At 32.9% G+C, this 15,348-nt stretch overlaps 1 protein-coding gene across 1 annotated transcript; it reads left to right on the forward strand.

Annotated features, from left to right (window-relative positions):
* The first annotated feature begins 5,304 nt into the window (after positions 1–5,304).
* On the forward strand, positions 5,305–9,181 carry LOC142631817 (kinetochore protein SPC25 homolog). Its single transcript, XM_075806138.1, has 7 exons — positions 5,305–5,559; positions 5,760–5,825; positions 5,990–6,136; positions 7,969–8,082; positions 8,168–8,257; positions 8,353–8,475; positions 8,816–9,181. The coding sequence occupies exons 1-7, from the start codon at positions 5,388–5,390 to the stop codon at positions 9,007–9,009; spliced, it is 906 nt and encodes a 301-aa protein (XP_075662253.1). The 5' UTR covers positions 5,305–5,387; the 3' UTR covers positions 9,010–9,181.
* Positions 9,182–15,348: the final 6,167 nt, after the last annotated feature.

Here is a 15,348-nt window from a genome sequence, read left to right on the forward strand (position 1 = left end):
GTAAATTTTTTTCCATTTTTTTTTTTTGTAAATTTTATATTATTAAGTAAATTATAAATATTTAAGATAGTAATTAATATTTAGAGTGTGGAATGTAGAATGATTTATCTTTGTCTTTTTTCTTTTTTTTTTTCTTTTTGTATGGTACTTTACTTTCCATAAATCAAGTGTGGGGAGTAAAAGGACCCAAGTGGGCATATGGGCCTTTGGACTGTAGCATGGAGGGCCGACCTGCTCCAGAATTAAGAATTTGTTAACTCTACGAATTGACCCATACGCCGAGGATCCGAGGATACAGCCGAGGGCGAGCTTCTCCTCGGACAGATCCAAGAGAACTCAGAGCTTCATTATGAAGGTCAAGGCACAACTCTGAAAGGACTAATAGTTAAAAGGGGGAAATTTTGAACCTTCGAGGTACACCGGTGTTAGAAAAATACCAAAAGAAAAGGCTGTCACCTCCACATTAAAGACTCTGCACCTACCTCCCTGACCGCATTAATGGGAAAGTGACCCCTGAACAGTAGAACTGAAACTTCTGGTCACTATTCTAAGGCACTAAGAAAAGAAATATCTAGGGGGGAGGGGGTTGGAGCAACACGTGGATGAAGCATCAGAAAAAGAAGTATTTAAAGGGGATGAACGCCAGAGAAAAAAAGGAGGAGGCGGTGGGTAAGAAAGAAAAAGATTAAGAATTGTAACCTTTAAGAGAGAAAGAGAAATAATACTGAAGTAGTCCTCGGCTTACGTCCGAGGAGGTCTATTTGCAATTATCATTTGTTATTTACATGTGTTTGTAACTTTTAACCTGTTATCAAGTTCTTATTACCTCTAACCTAGATTCCAAGCCCACACTCTACAAATTTTATTGTTTAAGGCTCATTGGGCCTGAACCCGTAACTGTTTTTGGGTCCAGGTGTAATTGTGCACTTACATCAAGTATTGGATAATTTTTTTTTCCACTTTTTTTCTTTTGCAAATTTTATATTATTAAGTGGATTATAAATATTTAAGATAATATTTAATATTTAGATTGTGAACTGTGGAGTGATTTATTTTTTTTTTTTATCTTTTTCTTTTTGTATGATACTTTACTTTTAAGAAATCAAGTATTGGGTAATTTTTTTCACTTTTTTTTTATTTTGTAAATTTTATATTATTAAGTGGATTATAAATATTTAAGATAGTAATTAGTATTTAGAGTGTCGAAAGCGAAGTGATTTATCTTTTTTTTTTCTTTTTGTATGGTACTTTATTTTCAAGAAATCAAGTACTGAGTAATTTTTTTTAAATATTTTTTTTGTAAATTTTATATTATTAAGTGGATTATAAATATTTAAGATAATAATTAGTATTTACAGTGTGGACTGTGGAATGATTTATTTTTATATTTTCTTTTTCTTTTGTATGGTATTTTATTTTTAAGAAATTAAGTATTGGGTAAATTTTGTTTTTCATTTTTTTTCTTTTGTAAATTTAATATTAATAAATGAATCATAAATATTTAAAATAGTAATTAGTATTTAGAATGTAGACTGTGAAGTGATTTATCTTTATCTTTTTCTTTTTCTTTTTGTATGGTACTTTACTTTCAAGAAATCAAGTATTGGGTATTTTTTTCACTTTTTTTTTCTTTTGTAAATTTTATATTATTAAGTGGATTATAAATATTTAAGTTATTTTTTAGGTCCTAAGGGTATTTCAGTCACTTTTTAGATTACGATGCCATTTTAGTAATTTTTTTGGTTTCAAGGTCATTTCGGTCAATTTCTAAGTTTTAAGGTCATGTGGTCATTTTTTTTTGTCCTAGGGGTATTTTGGTCATTTTTTAGGTTTTATGGTAATTTAGGTTTTTTTTTTTAAGTTTCAGGGTCATTTGGTCAATTTTTTTGTTCTAAGGGTATTTTAGTCATTTTTAAAGTTTCATAGTTATTTTGGTTATTTTTTGGGTTTTATAGTAATTTTGGTAAATTTTTTTAGCTTTAGGTTGATTTTGTCATTTTTAGGTTCTAAGGGTATTTCGATCATTTTTTAGGTTTCGAGGGTATTATGGTAATTGACAATAAAAAAAGGGAACCATCGAATATGACAAAAGTACCACCGAGTATAAGAAATGTATGGTCTAATGTGATACTGGTACTGTCTAATATGACAATGGAACTATCAAATGTGATAAAGAAATAAGGGGAGCACCAAATGTGACAAAAGTATGATCACATATGATGTTGGTACTACACAGTGTGAGGATAGCACAGTCAAATGTGAGAAAAAAGAATTAAAGTACGACCAAATATGAGAAAAGTATGGTCAAATGTGATGTTGGTATTACCTAATGTGACAATAGAACCATCATTTGCGAGGAAAAAAAATGATGATCATGAACCTTTTTGGAACACATAAGCTTAAATAAATCTATTCAGTTTTCGTTTAGATTTAATCATTGTCGGGGGCGAAAAAGTTTCATTTCTGATAAATGAGATTTATGTTGGGTCGAGGGCCTAAACCAAAACTTGACGATGGGCTCGATGCACGGCCTAAAGACTATCAGCAAAGATCCAAATAATTCACTGTATTTTATGCCTTAGACCTAGATTGAGACTTACAAGAATGGCCCATAAACAGTCCCACAGCAAACACATCAGCGTGGTTAAAAAGTCTTCTGTCAGAAATAGGCTAGCAGTAAAATGTTTCTGCAAAAAATAACCAAGCGGTAAAGTGCTTCTGCAGAAAATAACTCAGCTGTAAAATGTTTATGCAGAAAAGAGTAACCCAGCCGTAAAATGCTTTTGCAGAAAAGAGTAACCCAGTTGTAAAGCACTTCTGTAGAAAAGAGTAACTCAACAGTAAAGTACTTCTGCAGAAAAGAGTAACCCAGCTGTAAAACACTTCTGCAGAAAAGAATAACCCAACTGTAAAGCACTTCTGTAGAAAAGAGTACCCCAGCTGCAACTTAGTCGTAAAGCACTTCTGTAGAAAAGAGTAACCCAGCTGTAACTCAGCCGTAAAGCACTTCTACAGAAAAGAGTAACCTAGCCGTAAAGCACTTGCAGAAAAGAGTAATCTAGCTGTAAAGTAAAACAAAATAAACTTCCAGCTGTAAAATGCTTCACAGATTAAGGGAAAACATCCATATTTTCGGACTCATCATCCGTTAGCTTTAGAGAAGAGTCTTCTAATACAACAATATGAGGGAAAAATTTTATGGTAACAGTTACATCATTACCATCAACAGTAAACGAATAAGTAAATGTCATGGGTTCCATAATAACAAATAATAAGCTTAGTGTGAGATGAAGGGAGAGAGAGAGAGATCCCAGCTAGCGCAGCAAGATTATTATGGTGCCAAGGCATGCTCGTGGATGTAGTATATATAATGAGTAGAGAGAGGCATTTGTGAGTAGTATGAGTGATGAGTGAGAGTGTATAGTAGGACTGCTGGGACTTTCTACTGGGGGTAGCTGAGTGTTTTTAAGTGAAAGTATGAGGAGTGTTTTTGAACTAGGAGCTGAAGAACTCAGTTTCTTTGCTTGAAGCTAAGAGCTTAGTGACTTAGAACTTTGCTGGAGTTTAGAGAAAGCTAGACAAAGGGTTGAATGAGAGTTCTTCTCTCTGAGTGTATTTCTTAATGTGTTCTTGATCCCCCTCCTAAAGCATCAATGGAGAGTCCCATTTATAGTTGCTTTTTAGGGGGTAATTAGCAAATAACTTCTGCTAAATCTTTCTTAATCTTCAGAAAAATCCTTAGAGAATCGTTTTTAGGATTTTAATATTTGACTCCAAAATATATACACTTAGCCTCCCTCCAAAACATTTACAAATTACCCCATGAAACATCCAAAAATAAATAAAAATCGACTGGCCTTCCTTTTTGCCCAATTGCCCCAAGAATAATTGAAAAACCTTTAGACAAAACCTTAAAACCAAAAAAAAAAAAAACCACAGTCCTCTCTGCAATGTGTTGTGTGAGGAAGAGACTCTAGCTGCTCTACCCCCCCCCCCCCCTTCTTTTTTTTTTTTTTAAAAATTTTATGAAACCCATTCTCCGTCTCCCAACTCTTGCTTCTCTCTCTGCTTGTTTGCAATGACCAAGTATAGAACTAGTAGTGATGCGGGTAGTAACTGATATTTCTCAATATTCAAGTATAAAGGTGTGCCCTCTAATATTTAGACCAAAAAAGAAAAGAAAAGCTTTTTAATAAAAATAAACTTGTGGCTATCATTAGAGGACTAGAGTACTGGGTAGTGCTGTAGAGACTAATAAGAAGAGGGGGGAAAAAATTGGTTGTTTGTTTGACTTTTGTGGTCTGAGGATAATAGAAAAGTTGTTTATTTAATGTTTTGTAATGAATTTTTTTTTTGAGAAACTTTGTAATGAATTGTTAATATTACTATTGTTGTGACCTTATTATCAATAAATTATTAACATTAAATTTGTTATGTTTTGTGGGCATGTTTATTTGGGTTTGTGTTTGGGATTAATTTCGTGGGGGAATGTTGTGGATTTGGGTGTTCCTAGCATTATTCAAAGAAAAGTTATAAATAATTCATAAGCTAATAATGATGATTTAGTGTTGCTAACCTTTAGTGTTGATGTCCTAATTTTTTATCTTGAAAAGTCATCAATGATGAAATTGGTATTAGTTTATAGATTGTAGTGTGATTTTGGATTGCATTTGCAAATATGAGATTATGATGTTAATGAACATGATGAAATTCGATAAGCTTACATTAAGCTTGCCCCTCCTAGGTTTGAAGTCTGGCTCCGCCCTTGTATATGTTACCATCTATTGTAAAAAAGGAGGGGTAGTTATTTAAAAAAAATATACGTTGTTCATTTTTGTGGGTTATGGATTGGATTGGATTGGATTATAATTTAATTTTAAGCATTAGGTTGAGTTGAGTTCGAGTTAATAGCTTTTTCAACCTATTTGACCCAACCTGACTCACCATATATGTGAGCTTATTTTATTATTTTATGATTTTTTTGGTTTGAATTATTTTAGTATTTTGTGAATTTTTTTTATGAATATAGAAATTTAAAAATGTAATTTAGACAAATTACATGATTTTTTTTATTATAAATATAATATATGAAAATTATAATAATTTATTAAAGAAAAAAAGCTTAAATAGTTTACAAAATCCTTTTTTATTTTATTTTATAATACATGAAACATATAAGAACATAATCTACAGTCCCAACCCGACCCCAATCCATGCCCATACTCATATCCGAGGGACTCCAACTTCCAAGAGATAAAGAAAATTGAAAACAAAAATGGCGGGCTAAAAGCAAAAATTTCATTTCAAAACAAAAAACACACACTCTCTCTCTCTCTCTCTCTCTCTGTCTCTCACTCTGCGTGCGCGTTCGTGTCCGTGAGAGAAAAATGGAGGCGCAAGCTGCGGAGGAGCCAGTACGGACGAAGATGGAGTCGCTGCGATTGACGTGCGAAAGAGAGATACAGATCCACCAACAGAAGATCGATTCCTACGCGTCGTCGTTTCGCAGTTCCCTCCAATCCATCAAGTCCAGAGCTCAACAAACCGCCCAAAACCAAGGTTTGCTTCACGATCATGTGCTTTATTATTATTTTTTTTTTGTTTCAGTGTTTCCTTCTTATTTCTGCGAACTTAGGGTTTTGATCTTTTTGGGTCTGAGACTCTGCGAGCCTCGCTCAAATTAGGTTTTTTGGTTGCGAAAAATGTCACCTTGGTTAAGAAATCTTAGTTTAACTTTACTTTTGATTTTGATTGTTTAGGAAAATTAGGGGAACTTAAAGCTAAACTCAGAGAGGCCGAGGATGATATGGTCAAAGCCCTAGCAGGTAATTTTGATTATTTGAAAATTTTGAAAGAACTTGAATTTTGTTTTAGTTGTGTATTTTTATTTGAAAAATAAAAGAAGTGATTTTTATGAAGTTGTAAACTTTGTGTGTATTTTTTAAATTTTTTATTTTTTATGTTTTCTTTTGTTAATATTGTAATGTAGTGAAGACCCGTAAAGAGGCGAAGCGGATGGCCATAATGGACTCAATTGCTGCTCAAAGAGCTAGAGTAGAAGAGCTTAAAAGAAGTGTGCAAGTACAGAGTGCAAAGAGGGATCAATATGCTGCAATTATATCTCAACATTCTCTTGGTACTTTCCTCTCGTCGTGTTGCTTGTTTGTTTTTTTTTTTGTTGTTGTAAGTTATATGTTTGCATTGTCTAATGTTTGTTTAGGATTTTAGTTGAAGTCAGTGAGTAATGGGTTAATCCTGAAACGTCTGGTTTTATAGCGTGTTATGGATGTGAAGGTAGTAGTTTTGTACCCAATAGTCATCCTTTCCCAATTGGTTTTCAATTATCTATGAAGGAGAAGAATGTAGGTTCGTTGTCAATATTTTGCATTTTTGCTGCGAATCAACTTTTATGTGAGTCATGGAATATATATTAAGGTCATAAGGAGACATTCTTAATTCTGCAGGATTTGAAAATATTGGCCTCTAAGGTTCCACTGGTAGGAATCACATGCAGATTCATCATTCCCCGTTTGAGGAATTATGAAATTATTTATTTGTGTAGGATTTAGATGAAGTCAATGAGTAATGGATTGGTCCTGAAACATCTGGTTTCATAGTGTGTTATGGATGTGAAGATAGTAGTTTTGTACCCAATATTCATCCTTGCTCAATTGGTTTTCAATTATCTGTGGAGGAAAAGAAAGTAGGTTCGTTGTCAATATTTTGCATTTTTTCTGCAAATCAACTTTTATGTAAGTCACGGAAGATGAATTAAGGTCATAAGGAGACATTTTTATTCTGTAGGATTTGAAAATATTGGACTCTAAGGGTCCGCTGGTAGGAATCGTGTGCAGATTCATCATTCCCCATTTGAGGAATTATGATGTTATTTATTTGGTCTTCAGTTCAATCTGGAGCAGATATTCTGACTTTAGTTCTCTTCTAGTTTTTAGTTAACTCTACCGCCTGGCCCAAGAACGCGAAATTCACGCTTTGGTATATTTGAACTACTAGGAGTCTGATATGGAAAGAGATCAATCATATAACTTTGAAGAGGGATTATATATCACAGGTGTGAGGCTTGTGATTGTTAATTTATGTTACCTACACCTCTTTTCTAATTTTCCCCTTATTGGTTGATATGCCAGTTGATGTGATCCATAGGCAAATAATCATCCATGAGAATATCATTAGCTGGGTCTCAGTGGTGCCGTATATATTATGTGGTGAGTTGGGTGTTAGTTTGTGGTTTTACAGTTGTGAGGGCACCATGACTAGTGGGAGACATGGCCTTATGATGGGGTCACCACATGTTAGTGTTTGATTTGAAGTATTTTGCTATTCTCATTTCTCAGCAGCTATATTACTTCATTACTCTTATTGTTTCCCCCTTTTTCAATTATAAGATATTGTTTCGTATCTGCAAGAATTTCCATATATATTGGTTATGAGTTCTTAAGAGTGATGGTAGTGGTTTTCTCACTTTTTCTAGCCAGTATTTTAAAGGTGTGTGAATCTTGGTTCCTCAATGACTATGTTAAACGACTTATATATTTCCTCTCAAGTTCTGGCACCTATTACATTGTGTTTACATGTTTAATTGCAATTTGCAGTTAATGTAGTATGGACTCATATATGTATGAATATCTCAGTGGTATATAATTACACTAAAATTTTGAGTCGGCCATGTGGTGACACTGACACTTCTTAAGAATCTCTAACCATCTAGCGGCCAGTTGAAAGTCTTATTGTAGTTTGGACTGTCATGGTTAATATATCTTGGTTTTGTACAATAGTTGAAATTCTGTGCTGTACACACTTTTCTGTTTATTTTTGGTCAAAACCATATTGTGAACATTGATATATATTGGTTTTGTTTATAAATCTGAATCTGTATTTTGAAGTAAAGGATGGTCTAGATTACTACTTGTTCTCTGCTCATTTTCTCTCATTTTGTACCATCAACAGCTTTGGCAGCATCTGAAGAAAAGAGTAACAAAGATATTGAGTGTAAAAGTGAAACACAAGAAGCAATTTTGTGGTACAATAGGGTTCTTGGTTTCCATGTTGAAGCTGGACGTGGTAATTGAAGTTCAAAATCATGCACTTTTATTTATGTATTTATTTTTATCAATAGTGATTTACTTACAAGTCTTTTGTTCTCTAGGGGTAAAATTCACCTTCAAGAACATAAATTCGAGAAATCCAAATGAGGAGTACTCTCTCACCGTTCGCTATGCAAATGATACATACACCTGTAAGTTATATAAACCTGTTATTGGTCATGTTCTAATGTTAAATATATTCCAGTGATGTGCGAATAAGATATTCATATATTTTCTATCACATCAGTGTTAGATTGTGATCCACACTTGAATGACACGAAAGAGTTGATCTATGAGTTGAATAAAACCAACGGTTTATTCAAATTTGTCAGAATCATGAGAGAGAAGTTCCAAGAAGCTGCCACACAAGGTACAACCTTATCTTTTGCATCCTATCTAGTACATTGCATGTCTGATAAATGACATCCACTCAAAAATGAGAGCCGGTCTTCTCTAGTGAAACTCATACCTGTAATCAAAGAGCCAAAAAGAAATTATTTTACCCTTAGTGACATGCATGTGGCACTTTACCTTACATTTTTCTTATATGGTAAAAATAAATTGACTGAAAAGTAGCCTTGCACTCAAACGTTTTGTGTACGATTATAAAATTTTAGAGAAGTTTTATGGTAGGTTACTCTCTGTTTCCATTGAGGTGCACCTTATATGACTTAGAATAATACTTCATTGTGCCATTTATCAATCACCAGGATTTTTGCCCCAATTAACAAATCATCAAGAGTCGTCCACAATATCTACATCTGCTCCAGTTCTATCAATGTCAAGTGACAGAAGTGAATCCTCAGCCACGACAAATGACGATCAAGTTCTACATGAAGAAGGCAGTAGACCTTCTAAGAAAGCATACCATACAAGAGGGACGAAACCCTTATCATGGAGGTGATCGTATGCCATAAAAAATTTCTTATTGTAGTTATTGGTCCATGTATGTGTGGATGTAATTATTTGTTTTCGATCTTTATCTGCCAAACTAATATTTAATTGTTTTTGCTTGGTGGACTGTTCCATTTAGAATGATCACTAATTGTTTGGATTTTCTTCTTCCTTTTGTCAAATAATGCATTGCTGGAAGTCTCATTAGCTTTCTATTAGCATTAAAATTTTAATTGCGAGAGGATTAAAAAAACACAAAAATAAAAATCTTGCTGCTAGACCTGATTAGTAAGTGTTGAATTAGCTACGTAAATAGTATTTGCATTCTTTTGAGTGAACTTATGAGTTGAAGTATGATAGTTACCTTAAAACAGAAAGGTTTTGAAAATATATACAAGGTTTTTCTTTTGTACATTATCTATTGAAAATGAGAAAAAAGAAGGTTAAATTCTAAGTTCCGAAGTTAGATCAATTGCTGAAAAACAAGTTCTAACTTAGAGCATTCACAGCAGTGGAGCTAAAATTTTAGCAATTTAGCTCTACAAAAAGTTACTTTATCTATTTTATCTACTCATTTTACAAAACATACTGCAGCAGTAGATTTATTTTAGCTTTCAACACAATAAAATAATATAAACATCACAATAAAACAATATATCTAGTACAATAAAATAATATATCCTACTACTAAAAAAATATTCACAGCACCAACTACAACCACCTCTACCATCAGCCACAACCACAACCACACCCACTGCCACCGCCACCAGTCCACAGCAGGAAAAAAAAAAAGAAAAAAAACCAACCGAAATTTCTAATCTTTTTCCTCAACCCAAACCAAATAAAATCACCAATCACAAATAAAATAAAAAATCACCAATCATAGAGTTGGGCTTCGGTGAGGACAGTGTCGGCGTGGGTCTGATCGGCAGAAGAGATATGGGTCTGAGACGGATGGGTCTGATCGGCGTCTAGTGAGCATTGAGATGGAGGATTGGGCGGAGGCAACTTGGGGCTTGGGTCAGTGACGTTGAGGCCGGCGGCTTGGGGCTTGGGTCGGCTTTGGCCGGTGACGTTGAGGCCGGCGGAGGCGTGGGTCGGAGACTTTGAGATAGAGAGGTGGGAGGGACTGAGAGAGAGAGAGGCACCCTTTTTATTATTTTAGTCCGGCCGGGAATAAAACATTATTTTTTTTTGTTTAGCTCTTATGAACAGTGCACATCTATCCATAGATGTGCACTGTAGCAATCAGCTAAAAAAAATAGCTTTAGCTCCATTGCTGGAGCATGTTTTTTGGTGTTAGAGGAGCAAAAAAATACCAATATACCTGTTTAGCTCCACTGCCGTGGATACTCTTACAAAGCAAGTAAGAATGTAAAATGAGAATTTTGGAGTTCGTTTGGCACATGCGTTTAAACACATGTTTTCAGTTTTTAAATAATATTACACGTATTTTCATACATTTTTTTACCAACGCATATTTTCAAAAAATATAAACAATGTTTTTAGAACGTTACTAAACTGCCTCTTGATGTTCTTAACTTAGCCTCGCTCAAAAGACAGAAAATAGAATCTGGTCCAAAACAAATTTCCTAAACTTTCTAGTCCTTTTGTTTTTACTCTCTTTTTGATGGCATATACTGGTACTAATCAGCCTCAACTCCATGTAATTGTTGAATGTAAAATCTCTCCAATTTAAAATCAAAGTCAAAGCAACTTTGTCTCTTTCTGGTAAAACACAATCACATATAATTGATAGTATTTTTTTTATTAACTATTTACCTCTAAAAACTGTACTGACTGTAGTCTAGGTAATTTAAGGCTTTAAGTTTTAAGCACATAAAAAGAAGTGTTAGATGCATGCTTGCTTGCTTGCTTTGAGCAATAATTGAGCAAGCATGAGTAAAAAGTCCCAACGAGAAAGGTTTTCCAATTTCTAATCAACTGCTTGTCAACTGTTAGATCAAATTTCATTTCAGAAAACAGTTTCTCATTTTACTACGGAACTTCTTCAAGCACGGCCCATTTGGCTCCACATGATGTGTGGTAACCACACAACATAATTGTAGATATTATTACATAATAACTTTATTACTTAACTGATTGTGTAATATGTTAAGTCATAAGTGTATTCATATGTTTAATCTCTCTCTCTCTTTTTTTTTTTTTGAGAAACAATCTCTCTTATTAGTTTCACTTAATTAAGGCTATTCTTTCCTTCAAGATTTTTTATTTCTATTATGTTTGGAAAATGATCTACTTTCGTTAAATCCTCTAATTTCCTCCCATTTTTTAGCTGAATACGATATACATGACATTTATTTGATTTTTAAATGTCACGTTTCCTATTTCATTATGTTTTCTTTTATGTACTTCATTATTATTATTATTTTTGCTTAGTGTTGCTACCTCTTTTTCAAGGTAATGCTCTAATTAGTAATTAGGTCTTCTTTTATATGGCTAAGACAGCCATAATATTGTTACTTATTTGCTTTCTCTTCCCCAATCCAGTTAACTTTCTATATGGCAACCTTTGTTGAATGTCCATCAGTCAGACATCTCAAGGTTCAAAATCATTTGCTCATATAAAGGCTAATAATCAATAATGCCACTCTGAGAATAAGCTCTCTGGGAAACTTCTAAAAAAATTGGAAAGAGGCAAATTTGTAAGTAACAATATGTGAGGTTAGGTGACTAGCTTTTTAATAATTTATTTCACAACATCAATGCAGATGTTTTTTTTTTAGTCATAAGAAGCATACAAAACACTCTCAAAAAAAGAAAAAGAAAAAAAAGAAAAAGAAGCATGCAAAAGTGAAGAAAGAAATCTTTTTTTGTGTGTGCAGAGAATAGTTTATTCCTAGTCCTACTCCTAGACCTAGTATATGTTGCATGTTATTTTTTTGTTCAATTTTTGTAAGAAACGCAATATTATTTGATAAAAATTCATGTGAATATTTAAACACAATGCGTTTCACGGAAGCAAGAAACGTGAGAAATGACAAATTTTTACCATAAGTGTAGGAATTTCAATTCTCTCGTTTCATGGGGAAATTGACTTTTATAGTAATAACAATTCTTGAGATGAGAGTTTACCAAAAAAAAAAAAAAAAATTCTTGAGATTTCATTAAATAAACCACCTAAATCCAAATTTTTTTTTTTTCTGGAAACCGATAACTTTTATCCTTTATCCTATGTTAGATTATTTGTTTATTTTTCATTAGTGAAGGTATGTCTCATGCGTGGCCATATCCCATAACTTTATCAGCTTCTTTTTTTCCCCACCCATGATTTTACATAGTATTATTTTTTTTCCTGGCCATCATTATTGCTACTTTACAAGTTAATTAAACTATTAGGGGGTGCTCATGGATAAACCTGTTCTGTTAAATCACAGCATGATTGCCAGAAAGAAAGCATGGATAGACTGGTCTGAGGGAGCTCCTAAAAAGATTTTTTTTTTGGTTGCACTGACAACTCCTGAGACAACATTATCTACAGCTAAAATTAAGGCATTGGATGATCATCAATCTCAGCCACTAGAACCTCCAAAGCAATCTGTTAGTACTTAGGAGCTCTCATGTAATCCAAATACCTCAAAAGCAATCTGATAATATTTAGGGGGTGTTTGGTAAGTTAGTTTTAACACATTTGTACACATTTTAAACAACATTACACACATTTGCACACACTTTTTTACCCACACATATATCAAAAATACCCAAATAACATAACTCAAATTCATCTCCCAAACACCCCCTAAGAGTTCTTATGTAATTCTTTTTTTGAGTATTAGTTCTCATGTAATTCCAATATAATAACATAGTTTTCTGTTATCTTGTAAATAAACTTTTATCTGTATATGTACGTACGTTTGAATATAAATATAAAAGTAGTATCTTCTGAAATATTTTCAAGGAAACAAACCAAAACACAATTTAGGAGTTTTCATGTAATCCAAATACAATAGCATAATTATTTGTTATCTTGTAAACAAACATTTATCTTTATATGTACGTACGTCTGAATATAATACAAAAGTAGCAGCTCTTGAAATATTTTCAAGAAATCAAACCAAAACACAAACTCTTATTATTCTTTCTTAGACGACTAAGCTTATTAAGACAAACTTATAGTTGTGAATTGTGATTTTTTATTAATCTTCCTGTCATGCTGTCACTAACAGCATAGTTTTTGGGTCGACTATCTACTTTTTAAGGCAACTATCGTCACACACCCCCACTAAGGGAAAATTATAAATTCATCTAAAAAAAGGGAAAAATAATAAATATGTCTACAATTCTAAAGGTTATAGTATTGTGATTGATTGTCGGTTTGAGATTACTCTTCTATATTATTATTTTTTAAGAGAAATTTGACATAGAATTTTTTTTTTAAATTCAACTGTTTATTCATGTTCGTTCTTCTTCTTCTTCTTCTTTGTTTTTTTTTTTTTTTTTGGCTGAACATTTAATTATCATCTAATGACTACAATCTCCAAAATAAACTCTCTCCAGTTGAACCCAAATGGTACTTTTCATCAAAAGTGTTAAATTATGTGATCCAAAGTTAATCACTCAAAATGCTTCTGTCCTTTTGATTGAGACCCATACAAATGCATATTAACCGAAAAGTGTTACAGTATTTTGACAAAGAATTATGCAATAATTCCATTTTTAAGCTTTGATTTTGCATAAAGTAAAACATATATGAGAATGAGATCAAAGTAAAATTTTCGCAATTTTTGTGCACATATCATTTTCCTTAATTAACACTTAGCCCGAAATCAGTAGGTTCCATACAAATTATGATCCACCAGAAATCAAATAGGCCCACCCTTCCATGCTTGTCCCAAGTCCAACCAAAGGGCTAACCCAATCATCTCTCTTGCCCCCACCCCACGAATGGTAATTTTGCAAAGCACAGTACTGAAAACCCACAATCATGGTTCATCATTCACTAAAGAGAAATTGTATCTTCAAAATTTGTAGGTTAAATTATTACAGGAAACCAACCTCTCAATTGGTTCACACACTGTACAAATCTTTCTAGACCAAATGTCACATCTGAGAATGTTTTAAAAAAAAAAAATTTAAGACACCATTCCTTCTTGTTATTATAGTGCATAGGGATGCTATTTTAATAGCAAGTTATACCCTTCTTTTGAGCCCACAAATTAGCCCCCCAAAAGATTAGCTTTTAGTTTTCTTGCATAATTTGGATCTGGTAGCACCGTGCAATAGCTTCAAATCCACTCACAAAAAATTTCAACTTTTTTCACCTTTTTTATTTTTTTTATTCAATAGTTGAGATTAAAAGTTAACTTTCTGAGTTTTGATCTCAACCTTTGAAAATGTATTGCAAGCTATTACATTGAATCTCAATCCTGTACGCATATTCTATTGGGATTGTCAACTAGTTCACGCACTTATTAAATTGTTGAATTGATGGGAAAATTTTGACTCAAATCGATGGACAACATTTAGTACTCAATGGGGCGTTCAAGGATTGATGGTTTGGTGTTGGCTCAACTAAGAGGAATAAGTCATGACATGGTTATGTAAATGTAAGTGGACGTAATTTGGGAACAAGAAGATTCATTGTAACTAAACAAATAATTAAAATAACACATTCGAGGACAATATATGTAGTAAAAGATTAAATTAAAGAAAAAATTATAACGCTGGAAATAAACTCGTCTGTGGTTGTTGAAAGAGGTTCATTTCTCTCAAATGAGAGCTCTCTTTCTATTTGCATCTTGGTGGTTATTATTATAATAGGACACGTGTCTCTATGGTCTTTATTCTTTAGGACAAATGTCACAATGCATTGTCCAACTCCCCTTGATTTTTGGAGTCATCTAACTAGACTGTAACTCCTTTTCTTTTAATTTTCTTGTGATTTGTAACTGCCATTCTGACTAATGTCTACCATCATGTAAAACTCGAGTGATTTTTTTTTTTTGAAATGAAACACTCAAGTGATTTGAATGCTTTTAAATTTGGGTCCGGCATACATTAACTATCTATTTTTGAAAACATTTTATTGGAATTTGAAAAGTTGTTAAAAAGTTAATCACTTTTTTATTTTTTCATAAAAAATTTCTTTAAATAGTTTCTAATGTATGTTTTTAAGGGCATACGTCAGTAAAACCCTTCAAATTATTAATGCCCAGGACACTTGTCTTTCGTACATAGTTTGCCCTTTTGTTTCCCTATATCATTAATTGATTGGTGAGAATTAAATCTATAAATATTATAAACATAAATATTTTCTTTTTCATATTTTTTTTCCTATTAAGCATTTGGGATATACCTGAGAGAGAGAGAGAGAGAGAGAGAGAGAGGA

This window comes from Castanea sativa, chromosome 4 (assembly GCF_040712315.1).
Source record: "Castanea sativa cultivar Marrone di Chiusa Pesio chromosome 4, ASM4071231v1".
Classification (NCBI taxonomy): domain Eukaryota; kingdom Viridiplantae; phylum Streptophyta; class Magnoliopsida; order Fagales; family Fagaceae; genus Castanea; species Castanea sativa.